The sequence below is a fragment of the Colias philodice genome, chromosome 3, assembly GCF_061535455.1.
Source record: "Colias philodice isolate Cphi_HAF_F1 chromosome 3, ilColPhil1 Martin Lab GWU primary, whole genome shotgun sequence".
Classification (NCBI taxonomy): domain Eukaryota; kingdom Metazoa; phylum Arthropoda; class Insecta; order Lepidoptera; family Pieridae; genus Colias; species Colias philodice.
The window spans coordinates 9777463-9794855 of NC_143088.1; the positions used below are offsets into that span (position 1 = coordinate 9777463).

Sequence of the window (17393 nt, forward strand, 5' to 3'; positions counted from 1 at the left end):
TATTTTACATAATTAGTTGCACCGATTTTTTTAATGCTCTACATTTTCCAAGTTTATATATCTTACGGATGAATTTATATCAAACTAAATATATTCCGTACAATTAAAGTATAAATACAGCTTTGACCTCTAAATATATAGAAAATAATGTAAATATAGAAGTATCTACAAATTGTAAACTGATATGTTGTAGCTACTGTTGCTAGTAACATGAGTAGTTCTTAGCTTAGAGCTAGATGCCTTGGATCGTTTTAGTTTATAACAATACAATTAATATAATATTGATTATTAAAAAAATGAGCATTCGATCTCCGAGGCTATCCTCACAAGGGACAGTCGAGGACTAGAATAATTAGCGCGGCCATCTTATCTCTGTTAATTAATTCGAAGAGAATTGCTGGGCTCTATCCGAATATATAACATTACTCACTAATTAAATTCCATCACAAAGCACTCGAACGGGAAAATAAAACCCAATTTACCGGATTGTGTTATGAGTGCGAATTTTCTCACTTGCCCGGAGATAAGATAAAGTTGTTTGACACAGTCTAAACATTTTCTTTATTGATCTAACAATAATGTGTTAATAAAGGAATTGGTTACAAATTTAAAAGTTTTTATGCAGTTTTATTCGAAAAGTATCATTGAATCGAAACATTTTTTTTGACAATTTTAATTGTTTAATGCAATAATATAAATTATATTTAATTTCATATCAATTGTCATGTTACTCACCGAACACGTTAATATAATGGCAAGTGTTATAGCAAATATCTTGATAAATTTCCTATAATTGCCTATGTAAAAATTAATTTGTGTCTTTAATAAATAAAGGTATTAAAAAACTTACAAAGTTCAAATTATTCAATTAGCCATATATGTATAGGTAAAAGCTATTTTATTGTTAAAGTAAACTAATTAACTGATTACATCAAAGCACCCCGCTTCCTAAAATTTGTATGCACTTAAGTGGTGCATTGAGCAACTCAATAATCCTTGATCTTAAGCACCTCATCAACTACTCAGGACCCCTAAAAGTATGAAAGACATAAAAAATAACAATAAGGGCTCTCCCCTCAGATATTAAAACTTCCGTTACAATAAAACTTTCGTTTTTATTTATTATTCCAATTTATTTTGCCGCTCTTCTATCAGTTTAACGTGAGACGTTAATATCAACGGAAAAACTTAACTTATTTTTCATGAAGCTTTGTTATTTAAATGTTTTGAAACTTCTGTGACGTGGAAGAAACAAGAAGAAACAAAAGAAGAAAAAATTTAAATTATAGACAATTCACGAAAACTCTCTCCATTCTAAAACTCTATATAACTCTACAAGATACATTTATATAAGTATGTATATCATTTCAGTAAGCTAATGTTGAAATAAATAAAAATAAAAAGCGTACTTCAAACAGCTTCATTTATCTATATGTTAGGTATTTCGCAAACACAGCACGGCTTGCTACGTGCCGCTCCGACTACGAAAATGCTTCCAATTTATTCGGACTTTCATCACTCCCTGACGAAGTATACTCTTCATTTAAAGCATTTTGGTGTGAATCGCAAAACGAATGTACGTGTACTTCAGTGGAATTTCATTCGTATGAGCACGTTTTCATTGCAGGTTATGAAGTGATATTTTTTTTTTTAATAACTTAATCTTTTTTTATACCGATCATTTATTTCATTCAGGTATTATACACGTGGAATTGGGTTTATAATTACCTAAACCACTATGAATTTTTACTTTAAACTCTAATCTTTTCGTTGTTGTACTTTAAAGAAGCAAGAACAAAAAGTAAAGCAGCTAATGACGAACTTTTTTGAATTCATAGAAAAAAAAGTCTACATAATTTACGTAAATACCCAAAAGTAATATCCGTCACCAGTCGACTAATCCTCGAAAACAAATAGAAAAAGCGTTCAAAACTAACAGTTACACAGATAAGACAACAATGCCACCTTGGCGATAACTTTGCGAGTTAGAAGCGATTGTCAAAATGCATACAATAATATACCTGCGCGCAGGTACGGCGGTGCGCACAATGGCATTCCAAACATGGATATGAATCAAACTCGATTCGATTTTGAATGAATCCAATCTTAAATTATCGACTTTCGATTCGTGAAAATAATACTTTTGAATATCGTTATGCAATCTTATAAACGCTTTTGCGAATTGAAAAATATAGAAAGGGCAAGTGATATTCAACGAGGATAGAATGTTCAGCTGACTAAGACTGTTTCAACACCTGTAGTGATAACTATCTTTTTTATTTGCTTGTTTTAAGGCATTATAACATCCTGACTTAAAACTTGCAATAATGACTGCACCTTACTACCCTTCTAACAAACCATAATAATATCCTTTATCGTCGTTATTGGGGGGATGATTTCATTAGTACGACGGAGCAGGTGCACCTTCGACCGGGACCTCTATTACCTACCTGTCAACCATATGATTAGTGTTAAATAAAAAAGAGGGTCTTCCGAAGTTAAACAGCGCTTAGTAAATTCTAATTGTCTTTAAATATACGTCCAGCTGCATAATAACATACATGATCGTTCTATAGGAGTTTAAGTACATTTACGACATTTATCCTATTGCGATTGACGTCAGCCAATTTAATTTGAACGAATTGAAATTACGAGTGTCTGGGAACGCTTACATCGATATTTCCAATTGCCCCGTTTTCCCTAAATGTCATTTAAGGATACGGCGAGCGCGTTTATTGGAACGCGAACAAGTCCTCCCCACTTAAACAACTGGTTCCATTATTTGTAGGAGCGGCGACCTACCGCGCCGACAGGAACAATGAAAGTGAGAGAGGCAGGAATGTGCGGGGCGCGGCGGCGCGGGGCGGCCGTTCCCGGTTCCCAGGCGAGGAATGTCAGCACGACCAACAAAGCCTACCAGCCGCCATTCACCCCGCTCTGCCGCCACCCGTGCGGTTCCATCTCGCACTCATAATTTTTCATAACCCTATAAGTACCGTTTACGATCCGAAATTGATTTGAAAGCTCGATTTTCACAGCGCACGCTCATGTATCGAAGGAACAATGAATCGTAAATACGAACGCGAACATACGTCGATGTATTAATGCATGTTCAGTAAAACATTTAATGCGATATGATTGTTCCATTCATGAGCAGTGTCAAAGTTCACGGCCGGGTGTCAAATAGCTACAGCTGATTTAACGTATCGCGGTTTATTTACTCCGTACCTCAGAACCAGACTAATAATAGTACAGTTACACTGTTATTAAACTAATAATCTTATCAAACAGAGTGGAGCACTTGTCCGCGTCTATCCGTTGATTACTTAAACTACTGTACCGTCTAGCTCGTAACTCGATAATTGCACGTAATGTAGTACTGTGGATATAATTGCTCTATAATTTGGATAGTCGTTTTTTGGTAATCCTATACTGTATATTATGCGCTTCTTTAATGAATTATAGTAACTAAAAAATATGTAATAAAAATAGAGACAACTTCCCATCAACATTTTGATCCAAACATTGACTCTCCTTAAATTTTAGGGCAAAAGAACTGCAATGAAACGTACAAAGAATAAATACAGTTGAACGTTGCACGTTTCCCCAAACAGTAGACAAAGTAAACGCAAATAGCGTCGAACAAGAACAAAAACGTATTTCGCAATCCGATCAAAGTCAGCCATCGCTAAAACAAAGGGAGTAAATAAAAAAATTACCCCGTGTCTGTGTTTATGCACGCGAGGTGGGTATTAGCGCCAAGCGGACTAGCTTACACCGTACACGATGCCTACACGATATCCAATGCAAACTAATTCAACGTTACGGAACGTGTGCAGTAACTAGTAAATTATTACTCCATTTAGATATACATTTGCAATATAGACGGCGATTTTTTGCAAACTAGTCTAGTATATAACGGGAAATTGACGAGGAAATCTTAAAATAAATAAACGAATATTGAATGCTGAGTTGAAAATTAATGTGTTGACAATTTTAATACAGATAGATATATAGATATAAAAATGTATATTAAACCATTTCTGTGATTAAAAAGAACAGTGGTTATTTGTTTTATACTAATAGAAAGTAGGGCTTCTGTGTAAATAAATCACTATTACAATAAAAATCTTGTTGAATATGTACGTCCATTATAACTTAGCCGAGATAACGCTGGTCAACAAGCCGCGAAAGCCCTCGAAACAATTTTTCTTTGTGTAGTCATCAAAACCCATAACCTCTAACCTTTAATATATGTGTGTCATAAGGGATAACAATGCTTCACATTTATTACGTAATTAGAATATGTTTAACAGCCTCTAGTCTTAGCCTTCTATCGCGTTTATTACCAACATTATTCAATGTCTTATATACCAAATCACAACCCATAAAGCCATATTATTTTATCCAGATCCATAAAGTTGACAAAGTAATCAATACATACATTCAAACTGTCTCATTTATACCTAATAGCACCTACGATATAACGTATCGTCTCATCGAATTCAAATAAGATTTGCAAACCAAGATATATTGTGACCTCTACACGTATTCATATATCAAAATTACATTTTGCTTCGTCCGCACAAGATTTTATCGCAAAGTACAGCAGATCATTGTCCACACAATAGATGATTACACTAAGAGCGAGCGCGCACGAGCAACTTTGTCTCCGCAACTATTTTGTCTCTCCCATCAATTTGTATGGGGAGTTGCGTCGCTACGTGCGCGCACTTTCATACTAGCCCATAGGTGGGAGAGACAAAATAGTTGCGGAGACAAAATAGTTACGGAGACAAAGTTGCTCGTGCGCGCACTGTCTAAGTATTGTAATCCTGTTTGTCATTGCCACAATTGAACCTCACATGTGATACGCTGTGGTCACACTCTTGCTATTAGATCATTCATATGTTTTTATTCATTGTATAGTATAAGATTACATCATAACTCATAACAATTGTACACTTCATTATTATTAAGCAAATGTTAAATTAACAAACATGCGAACTTCCGAAATTTTAATAGAAAACAATTTAATAATTAAAACGTTTCAATTCTAAGAAAGCGAAAAATGATAACGCGAAGCAAACATTGATAAGAAAATTTAATTAATAAATGTTTTAAATCTACATGACCCTTTTGTTTTGGGTAAATAATAAACATTAAATGTTTTTTTAATAAAACGTAAAGGTTAAATTAATATGAGGTTAAAGACACATAATGATAATAACAAACAAACAAGTTTTATATTAATAAACTATCGTTACCATTTATCTCCGTTCGCTTGAATGCAGTTTATACTTTATAGTGTGAAAATAAGAAATACGAAGTGTTTGCATACATAAATTAGTTTATCAATGAGCTATTAATATTCATATTCTCGTTCTTGACTCAGGCAACTTATTGATAAAATATTAAAACAATTTTTATTTCTGCTCTACACTAGTATAATTCGGTACAAATCGACCTACAAATACTACATCCGGAGGGTCCAAATCGTATAATCCTTTTGAGGTCAATATTAATCTTATCTGCTCTCGGTATTTCAAATTAAAATTAAACAAAAGATGTTTTAAGAAACTTTATTGTAATTGTGACAGATTGTGTAAAAAACTTTATTTTCGAGACATTCAAAATATAATCATATTATGTAACTTCAATAGCTCTAGAATTATCCGGAAAAAATTAAATATGTTTGAAATAAAGTAACAGAGAAGTGTAAGGAACAGTAGAGTCTAATATTTTTGATGATTTATAGCAGTAGAGTCGGTAATTCTACTATCTCTCTATTTCCAACTGTTCCTTATAGACAGCTGAAAAAGTCAGATAAAAAAATAATAATTAATAGAATCTTCATAATATATACGGCAACATAACCGTATTATCCTGTTATTTGTTTCATGATGTTATTAGATTACGGCAAATGGGCCATTAGTTATCCAAAATAACAAGAGTTATCATATTCAAAATTTTGCATAAGTCAAAAAATATCAAGTCAGTTCAATAACTTTTATCAATAAAAAAACATAAATGTTCATACAGATATGTACTTAAAACAAGGAAAAACCGACAACTTTTCGCCAAATATTCAGTCGAAATTTGTAAGGAGCTTAGCCGTTCCATAAATATGTACCTACTAAGAATTAAAAAGAACACGTTGGATGTTTGCAATTATTGTTGTATCGTCCACTTTTTAATTTATTTTTTTCCTTAGATGTAAAATATAATATTATTTATATTGTATGTTTAAATTATAGAGAGCGAGGAAAACAAATTTTCTACCGGTGAATAAAAGAAAATATTTCCCGATAAAGATGTAATTGAATACCTAATTCGAAGCTCTTTATAATATTGATTTCAAAAATAAAAAACCGGCCAAGTGCGAGTCGGGCTCGCGCACAAAGGGTTCCGTAGCAGCAAATATAATAAATTACAGTTAAATCAACCTATCTCAAAAACTATAAGAGATACTTTGATCAAACCAAAAATCGTTGAAAGAGTTAATTAGCATGCATCACCTCTATTTTTTTTAGAATTTTATACCCCGTAGTTATAAAAATAGAGGGGGGGGGACATACTTTTTACGACTTTGAGAGCTGATATCTCAAAAACCGTTCACTTTAAGAAAAATGTTTTTTAGAAAACTTTATATCATTTTAAAAGACCTTTCCATTGATACCCCACACGGGTATGTACATCGAAAAAAAAAATTTCATCCCTCAGTTACATGTATGGGGGGCCCCACCCCCAATTCTTTTTTTTACTATTTAGTGTCATATTTTTGTAGCGGTTCATACAACACATATTCCCATCAAATTTCATCACTGTAGTACTTATAGTTTCCGAGTAAATCGGCTGTGACAGACGGACAGACGGACAGACGGACAGACGGACATGACGAAACTATAAGGGTTCCGTTTTTGCCATTTTGGCTACGGAACCCTAAAAAAGTATTAACCTGTAAAAAATAATTTCTTATCGCGATAATTATCAAAAGGCTCTACATCATAAAATGTCACTTTTGTATTCGTCGTATGTACGGAAGACTTAATAAAAATAAATAAAAGGTACTCTGATTATTGTAGGTAGAGCTTTTTACCGCTAAATATGAACTTCATTAATACAGAAATAATTTTTGTGTTTAAGAAAATCGCTCCAACACATAAAATTGCGTAGTTCAGTCAAGAATGCTATACTGAAGTTTTGTGAAACCGTGGTGTTTACAAGATTCGCACCTGGCTCATGGCTGTCATCAGCTGATATATTATGTTTCTTGAAGAAGTCTTCGGCGAGACAGGACGCCGCCGCCGCCGAGGCAGAGCTCACACACGCCGCAATACAAACAAGCACTAAACACCTCATGGTCACAGGTACACAGTATGGTCACAGAATACGAAACACACACGAGATCAACGGAGTTCCGCAGACGAGAGCGCGTGCAGCCACATCGGTGCGCATTCCCTAACTGGCCGCGAGCTTCGAGTGACGACCGGCCGCGACTGCAGATCGCATCGTTATAAATTAGGAACAGAAATAAAATAACTGGAAGTAGCTATGAGCTGTCCGGAGCACTTTTAGCAATTTTAAATCTTTTGACTTTTTTAGTTTTATATTTCGAAGTCAACTTTGGAACCTTTTATACGCCGTGACTCCGGTTCCTTGGACTTAAAGTTTCGTGCACATTAAATATTCACTTCGCCGCTTCGCTTTTAGCGAGTATGCTTGGAATAACATGAAACTTTTGATATTGTAAGGTAAGCTCGGCTTAGCAAATGATCTAGTGGAATAATTATTTTGGATTGCAACGTTTGCTTTTGAAAGCTTTCAGGTGCTTTACAGGAATTGTGTTGTAGTGTGAAGTCATAGGAGTATAATATATAATTAGGTAATAAGCATGTTTGAATAGAGTGTATTATAAAGGTCTGTGCAATGTGAGCAAGCAGCAGCTCGCCGGCAGACAAGTGTGTGCCGCAGCGCTGCGCGCGCACTGCTATCGAACCATTTGAGTCCGCTCCACGAGACACACGACTTTATTAAAATAAAGCCATAACGTACGAAATTTCGTAATTGCAGTTAATTATTCTTCTTATACAACTTAAATACGAAATTGCATACAACTTAAACGCATAATGTGCACGTTCTGTGCGACGCTATAAAAGATAAATTCTGCATTTAATTGAAATACACACAATACCTTAAAAACTTCTGTAATCTTATACAATTATCAGACTATCTATTTAAAATTAATTATTTGAATAAATAATAAAACTCTACTAAGTTGATACCTATTTTGATCCAAATATGTAATAGTCTTTGTAATGAATTTGTATTCGCGCTACATTCCGACTAACAAAACTTAAATCAATGCATTCTTATATTCCCCAAACAGTATTGATACACCATGTGACCTTCGTGTACTCACGTTACATTTTCACGTTCACCCCAAACGGAAGAGCGTCTAGCCAGACTTCCAGACATAGCTAGTACTCGCTACACCATGAATTAAATCACGTAGTCACGGAATGCTGACTCTTACAGTCCTTTGTTTGTATAATGTTCAAATATAACAAGATTTGTTTCAAACGCAGCAAAGATAATTGCATACATGACAATTTAAAAACTGTATTCTAAAGAAAAAATGTTTCAAGGACATTGTTATGAAATTCGCTGTTTCAATAACAATAAAATGCTTATTTCAGCTATTGTGTTTTGTGTCAATATTGTTTTCATTACAAAGAGGTCACCCATGCATCGTTGCAAGAAATCTCACGTTCGCAACACAAAAGGCATTAAAATTATTTAACGAGCCACTTCACACAAACTAACCTCGAATTTATTCGAGTCACATAAAACAATCGCGCACAAAATATTTTAAGTTATAAAGAAGCAGAAATGACCCATTCGGATGATAAATGCCGTTCAAATGCCATATTTATAATTTATCACCCGATAGATAATCCAGGTAGGTTTCATTGAGTCCCGACACCTCGCCGCCCGCCGTGATGCTTTTGTTACTATGTATATGGCTATGAGAGCGGCTGCCTCTATTGCTTTGTGCAAGTCACACGATCACGGCGGAAATTGAAAAGTTTTACACATCATAAAGCCTTTTTGATATATTTGCCTAAAACGTTATTTTTATATATATAAATGATCTTGATATTATTCAATTGATCGTGAGCCATTTAGAACCGTTAAATATTTATGAAATAGAGCTTTTGGTAACGGTGAGCTTTTCGATAAATTTTTATTATTTACTCATACATTAAGACTCTACCTTTTTAAGATCCTCGTTAAGATTTTTAAAATAACGTCAATCCCAATCTCTTATAACTTAACCCAAAACCTATTTATACAGCTTCAAACTGCACACCGGTTATGAATGTTAGTGGTAATAAAAGGGTCGTCTCATTTATTATTACAAATATTTCGCGCTGAGCCGAACTTCGTACGGAAGGCGCCACCTTCATTGTATGAATGTACACAATGACAGTGCCCATTTTGGGCTTTGGCGGTAACTTTTGGAAACCATTAAGATTATGATATATGCAGGTGGATAACAGCTGCTATTGCTGTTTCTATTTATATATCAGGAAAACATTAACAATTCTTAAATACTAATTGTTTTCTTACACGGTTTATTCGAGTACTATCACATTCGATGCTGTAACATTTCAAATGAAACTACGAAATATTTTTGATGTAACGTTATCAACTGTAGAGCAAAATTAAGGTTCTCATTTATCCTGTGTTTTATAATTTCATACTTCAACTTCATATCTATCTGTAAAACATTGAATACCTACAAGAAGAAACGTGAGATCCAATTATCAGAATTAAACTTTATCCATTTTGATAGTAAGAAATAGTAAGAAACATTAACTTGAAGTCTCTCCTTTATGTAAAAAGTGTCTTCAAATGACAGGAAATAGTATGAATTGTAAGTCAGCGTCCTCTCCCTGGCTGACAGTTGCGCGCGCGTTTATGTCTATTGTGCGATGCGCTTGCGCATGCCTTTGGAATTTCATTTAAATCCACTTTTTGTGTGCGAATACTATTAACCACCTTGTGATTTTGAAATGATTTATATTTGGTGTGACTAATCGTGTGTAACTTTTTTTCTTACAGATGAATTCCTGATGATGAGTCTTCTTTAATGTGATGGATACAAGTATTTTGTAATAGAATGAGGCTTGTTTTAAAATTATCCTTAATATAAAATTTCCTGGTTTAATGAGATCATACTGATTCGCAACCTGTTCTATATATAGTTAGTGGCTCTATCTACATAGAGTAACAAAGTTAAAAGTTCTAAGTTTGCAACGTAATATCTTACAATCATAGATTCTATAAAAACATCTTCAACCATAACCTTTCTTGTCCCATATTTATAGCTGTTTAGGTCGTAAACATTAACGTTTTTACCTGTACATAAAAATAATTCAGTTGGTATATCAGTCTAGGCGTGTCGTATCTTGTCGACACACGAGGATTTACGCAAAGCACACAAAAACGTGCACAAAAACAAGCGAACACAATGCCCACAACCGTAAAAATTCTTTACAAATAAAATCATCTAAGAGATGCGTACTCATTTTGTGGCCATTGTTTTGTATGAACCTCGCTTTGAAATACTGAAAGCATTATTGTGGCATTATGTTTCAAATACTCTGTTGAAATATACTTTAGATATAAGGCCGCCCTACTTTCATAGTTTAAAAATTTGCTACTAATTTTATTAATGCGATAGTTTGTAAGATTGTTCGTTACTCTTTTACAGAACATAAACTGAACTGAACTGAACATATTGAACAGAATTGTATCATACTTTACAGTAATGTAGATGGTGTGTCAGAATAAAACAAAAGCTATAGAAATATACTATCTTTTACCACTGAGTTCGTCCGCGGGTTAATCCACAAGACATAGCTAAAACACTTAAATGTATAAACGTTACTGTTAACATTACTTAATTATTATGCCATTACAACACTTTATAACGAACACTTAACTTAAAAGAAAAGCTCGTCTTTGACTCTCAGACTACAAGGGTCCGAAACGGCCGACGCGTTGTTTATAGCTAAAATATGTACATATTAACGATCAGATAGTGCAACATCATCATTTGCTCAGTCGGCTACACTAACACAATTGCCGTGTAATTAATTAAGACCGGGAAAAGGTAAAATTTAATGGCTATCAATGATTTTACCTTTTAATAGGTGAAATATTTATAATAAATTTGGACTATTACACAGTATTATAATAGAAAACAAAGCATATAGGATGTATACTGGAGTATTTATATTTTATGACAGAGTTTAAGATGGAGAGCGTATTTTTCTGAAAGAGGTTGATGTTCGCTTATCAGAACAAGATATGCTCCAGGCCGATGTATATTGTGGGAAAGCCTGCGAGTGTACTACGTAACTACGCACTTCAACGCGTTATACAAGAGAAATTGACTATATTTGAAATATTGTGACATATCCTCTTATTAAATTTGTGAATGGGTAATAATCGATATTTAAAAAATGGTAGTTAACCGCTTTCACATTAAGAAAGTTCTGAAAGTTACAGTTTTAAATGCAATGTGATTGTCAAGATGTTCCACCTTTTGTCCTTCTTACACCTTAGGTATATATCGAACGATTATTTAATATAAAAAATACAAGAAAGCAATATGCAAATACCATTGAAAATAAATAATTTTCAAGCACATTAAACGCGATTCAAATCTTCGATCATTATTAAACTTTCCTGTCGATACACAACAATAAACATAAATAAAAACAATTTACTGAATGCGATTGGAAGCGAGCCATTGTTGAGCAGTTGAGAAATAAACGAATCTATTGTCAATGCGATATATAAATCATTTATATTGCGAAAGCATTCAAGTCTACTTACTTTAGTAAGAAAAATTTCAAACCCTTTGTTCAGGAAATAATTGAGTGTTTATATAAAGTACCATTAACTGTTCATGAAGATCAAACAGATTATAGAATTTATAGAATTTCATTTCTACTTCTGTTACGTGAACAATTATATTATGTAATCGACCCAAATGGACTTAAAATCAAACTGCAAACATAAACGTTTTCGACGTTGATTTCGATAAATATGAAGATAAGTAAATTCATTTGTCGTAAACTGTAACGCGTAAGACCGGTATAGACAACTCTCTTTAATTCAAGCGTACATATACCTAATAAAAATGGATAAATCACATTTCCTATGTAGGTATTAATAGTTTCTTGTGTGATCAGAAAAGTTCACTTCGCACCTTCAATTGGGACATTCGGTGTTAATTTCAACACTAAATCAGATATCCTGATTAAATAGAAAGAATGCGATAACCGAGTGAGCACAAGTTTATATAAATAGATAATGCGACTTAAATATACAATTTTATCAGTAGTCGTCTGAAAGAATGTCTAGGCAAGCAAACACTGACGCTTGCGTTCCCACCCCTTCAAAGCCTGTCACTAGCGAGATATGATTCTAATTTATAATATCTCGTTTTATACGCTCGATAAAAACCTTCACACGACAACACTTGATCATTACCAGGTCGTTAACTTATTTTGTGACAGGAAGGACAATAATATCACAAAAAAATAATTTCGTTTCACAAAATAAGATAAACTAATTATGAATTATCTTCATATTCTACCTATCCATATCGCTGAAGAGAAATCATTTCTAATATTTTATGTCAACAAAGTTTTATCAAAAGCTTACGAAGCTTTCACGGCACTAGCGCTGATCGCGACAATCATCATACAGAAACTACCTTCCGTTTCCTTTATCTTATTACTTAATACTTTTGTAATCTAAACTAACAAGGATATTCGGGCTAGGGAACCTTGTCATTGCTTCATTTTTTAAATTGCGCTTTATAATCATTAGATGGAGAGTACAGATAGCTTATTATGTATTCCTAGGTATATGGAATTCATAATTTCATAATGTCAGACTTACACCATACAATAATTGTATACTTGAAATATAAATTCCTCTTTAAATTCATCTACTTTAAAAAACCAAAATCATTCCCATATTAAAATTATGAGACATACTTGTACTTGAAATTAACTTTTACAGAATTTCATCAAACATTTCATGTCTTACACGGCTTTCATATTTCAAATAACAAATAACAAGACGCGAGCCGACTCGCCTCAGATTATACAAATTACGCAAAGGATATTCAAATTCATATTCGCAGTTACGTTTACAATTTCAACAGCCCTCAAGCTTGTTTTATTTACTGAGTAAAACATTATTCACACAGCAAATGATGTCTGCCGAATATATTTTATCTCACGTATGAAATATTTTTGAAACGTTATGTATGTTTACTCGAGATCTAGAGGATCTTAGTTTATTCAAATGCCACTCGTTTATTTAGCTTATTTATTATTTACCTTAACTAAATATTAGAATTTGCTCTAATTGTTTACATTCCTCAAATGTTATTCCTACGGAAACTAACAAAATATGTATTTCGCTCGCCTAAATAACTATAATTCCAGACAAGTTCTTACACAGTTAACATGTTTCACAACCGCATGTAATTTATTTCACAACTACTTCAGTATCGATTTTAATGGCTCAGGTCAACTATAACCTTTTTACAAAGTCCAAGAATTTGTTATCTAGTCTTGTAGCTATACAAGACTAGAAAATTACGTAATTAGCTCCTTGTGCTAGAGCTGACGGTGTTTTCACATATTTCGTCGCTCTACGTGCATTATCCTATATAGTTATTGGTTATAATTAAGAACGTTACAGCGCTCAAATTAACTCTATAAAATAAACATATGAAAGTATAACTAATAAAACAGCATTATTAATAAAACGATCGTTTTTATGTCATAAAAAGCTAGCTTTTCAAATAAACTCTTATCTATCTAAAGCAGCACCTGAATGGTGCGAGCGAAGCGCGAAACGCCCGCCGGCATCGCTTTGATACACCGCACTCGCATACCAATACAAGATAAATCGTATCTCAATGAAAATCTATTTCATGCTTAAGCTGCTTCTACGTCACATTATTAATCCGTGCCATAGCTGTAATGAATGGCTTTGCTTGTAATTAATGTGCAAAACAGAATGAGCTTTGATAGTCATCGAAGTGGTTTGAATTAGAATTTGAAACTTTAGTGCTTAGAATATTAACACGGTATTTTGTTTATATGATAAATTGTGTTTTTATGTAAAATCGCAATATTATTCTTAGTCTCTATTAATCTCTATGTTTATCTATTATATATAAACAGTAGATTTGTAAATATTAAAAAAAATTCATAGTTTGAGGAAACAATAAAGTAGATAGATTTGGATTATTAGAAAAGTCATAAACGTGGCGCTATCAAGACGTCACGTAGACGAATGAAACAATTTCACAGAAGGTGTTCACAAATCAGTGGAACGTCATGCCGGTAATTATCCGGGCAAGTCTCCCAGATCCGATACAATCTTCCATCCCGAAGCCTGTGTGACTAACTCGTGAGGAATGCGACGTGCGAGCGCCGGCGGTAGTCGGGCGCGAGAACCTGCTCAAGGCACAACTGCAGAACATCATAACACAAACACATTATACACAAAAATCTGTCTTCCCCACAAGGAATAAGGATGGAGGTACCTGCGGCAAAATCATTTTTTATATTCCTTTTTTAGAGGTGTCAGTTAGCGCCGGCGACAAAGCAATCCTGTGATACAGCCTCCGAAACTGATAAATAGATCAGGCTTTTAATATTTTAATTTGCATGTTAATTAGGGATAATAACTTAACAAAAAAATATGAGATATTTGAAAGACACGGAAAATTGATCCCAGTTTTGGTGAATTAATAACATTTGGATGTATTACATGTAATATTATTTTGAATGTTATAGAGACTATCCCTTTCATAGGTTTTAGCCCAAAAGATTATTATAATTCAAGTTTTGCAAAGTATTGCAATTCCACAAATTGCTATCATTATCGATTTCTTGAACTATTCCCGCTATCCTATAAATAACAATACTTAGGTTCATTGACAAAGCTTAAATTTTAGTTCGTAAAACTAAAGTTTGCGAACAGGTAAGTAACGAACGCCAGGAAAAAGTTTTAAGGCTAACATTAATCATTGCCAAAACTTAGCCGTGAAGAAAGGAATTATATCTTCTTTGACATGTTCTATGAGTTATGAGATTTTCTTGTAGGACGTGTTTTCAAGATATAATAAAAAGTAGGTGTTAGTTTGGAAACAAAAAGAAAGGATTATTGATATCAATGATGTAGCTATGATTCAAATATTGTATTTAATTCATATACGGAATAATTTAGATGCAGCTAATATTTTAAAATTGCAAACTCAATATTTTGAAAGACAATTAACTACAGAAATCGACTTTCTTGCTGTGCTTTATCCCTGAGCTTGTGAGACTCAGAAAATTGCAAAACGTTTAAAAATTTAAATTTCTACATTTCGGTACTTAATTTACTTCAATGTAGATAGATAATAGATTTTATTTTTTAAATAGATTTTATTTTTAAAAAAACAACCGTAACCTACTGTAGAATATAGCATCTCTCTTTTGTGTCTATTTATCTGTATGTATGTTTATTAATTTTTTATTTTCGTTATTATTTATTACTATTTTCTTAATGTTCTAGTATATGTACCTACAGGAACCTTACCCATATAAAAAGAAGGCATAGGAATGCCTTCTTTTTATATGTATAATATTTATAACGTGTAATATTGTTTATTTTATTAATATAATTTCTATCCCTCTATACTTCGGTCTGTAGCTGTACTTCAAACATTGGGGGCCACTGAAAATCAGTGCTGTGCTGTTGAAGGCACAGCTTAATACTGAGTTGGTCCCCTTTTTGCTAAAGGTCTGCCACACTTTTGTCTTTTTCTGTGTTTTTGTATTCCTTATTCTTTTCATTATATCTGTTGTTGGCTTTTGGCGAAATAAATTATTCTTATTCTTATTCTTATTCTTATTCTTATTCTTATTCTTATAATATAAGTACAAATAAAAATCGAACATAGGTACAAACTAAAAGCGAATAACAAACAAATTTTACTAAATGATGTATAATCAACATAATTCACAACTTGAAGTTTTAAATGTTTCATAGTTTATTCACTTTTATCCTAACTACACCATTTTACGAATACGTATAAAAAGTTATTGCATAAATAGCTAATATGAACCTCAACTCCCAATAATCCTTGCCGTGCTGACAATAATAATCAAAAACCACAACTACAGACAACTAGTGACTTTTATTAAAGACGTCTACTTTACCAACTTCCCCTTTCAACTTTTTCAATTTCGACCCAAGCTCGGGGCTTAGACGCGAAACGCTTTTCGGTACTACACCTATGATAAGCAGAAAATTCTTTAAACGCTTTCGAACAAAGTTTTGATTAAATAGTTATCCGGCGCAAATAGTACCAATTTATATTCCATTTTAATATAACAACTAAAATCAATAGTTGTAGTGCCCTTACAAACTTATATACTTCGTCTTACTTATTAGTTATTAAAAAAAAGCTTTTTGAGTTTTAGTTCACGTAATCATCGCAGATTGCGAAGAATATTTATTTTTTAACAATATTTTAGAGACGTTTACAGTTAGCATTGTTAGGATCGTTTCACAAAATCGATGATGTTTCATTAACACTTAACAATGCAATGTAGGTAATATTACCATCGTTTTCTAAACAAACACATGAACTCTCAACAAAATGAAAGTACCTATTTGCTACGATCACTACAACTATAAAATAAATAAAATAATATGCAGCGATATTATATTGCTTTGAAATATTCTACGTACATTTAAATGAAATAGGTCGTTCCTTTGCGCATTTCCTGCATTCGATTGTTTAAGTTAATATCCACACATTCGGAATGTGAAATTCGGTCGAGAGTCGTGACCCGTTCCGCGACCCACATGAAAACTTTAGCACTTGTCAAGCGCTTTAATTTATTTATACTTCTCACTCGCTTACTAATTAACTCTTTACTGTTTGTTTCGTATATTTGTTTCCGTTTCGTGTTTTTTCAGCAAACAATTACTTTTTATAGCATACCCAATATTACGTGCAAGAATAAACGTTAAGGTACAATATACCGATGCTATAGGAAATGAGTAAAAATTTCGTGAAAATTTAACAAATATGTACTCTTATTAATAAATGCATAAATGCGAAGACTAGGGGCGGTAGAACTACTGTACTGTACATCATCGTTATTCGATTGAATTCCGCTATGCATATTTGAAATCACAACTAACTTAGTTTAAGTATTAAGCTTAGATAAATAAGCTTATTAGATAAAGGTAAAGGAATCCATAAGTAATAAGAAATTAAACAACAATAG

The 17393-nt window shown here is 33.0% G+C and overlaps 1 protein-coding gene across 1 annotated transcript in view; it reads right to left on the reverse strand.

Annotated features, from left to right (window-relative positions):
* Positions 1–7504, reverse strand: part of dally (division abnormally delayed protein) — a 94715-nt gene extending 87211 nt beyond the window's left edge. Inside the window, exon 1 of the mRNA XM_089714747.1 lies at positions 7236–7504. Coding sequence (XP_089570873.1) covers positions 7236–7362 — 127 coding nt within the window. The 5' untranslated portion in view covers positions 7363–7504. The remainder of the gene's footprint in view (positions 1–7235) is intronic.
* Between the last annotated feature and the right edge of the window lie 9889 nt (positions 7505–17393).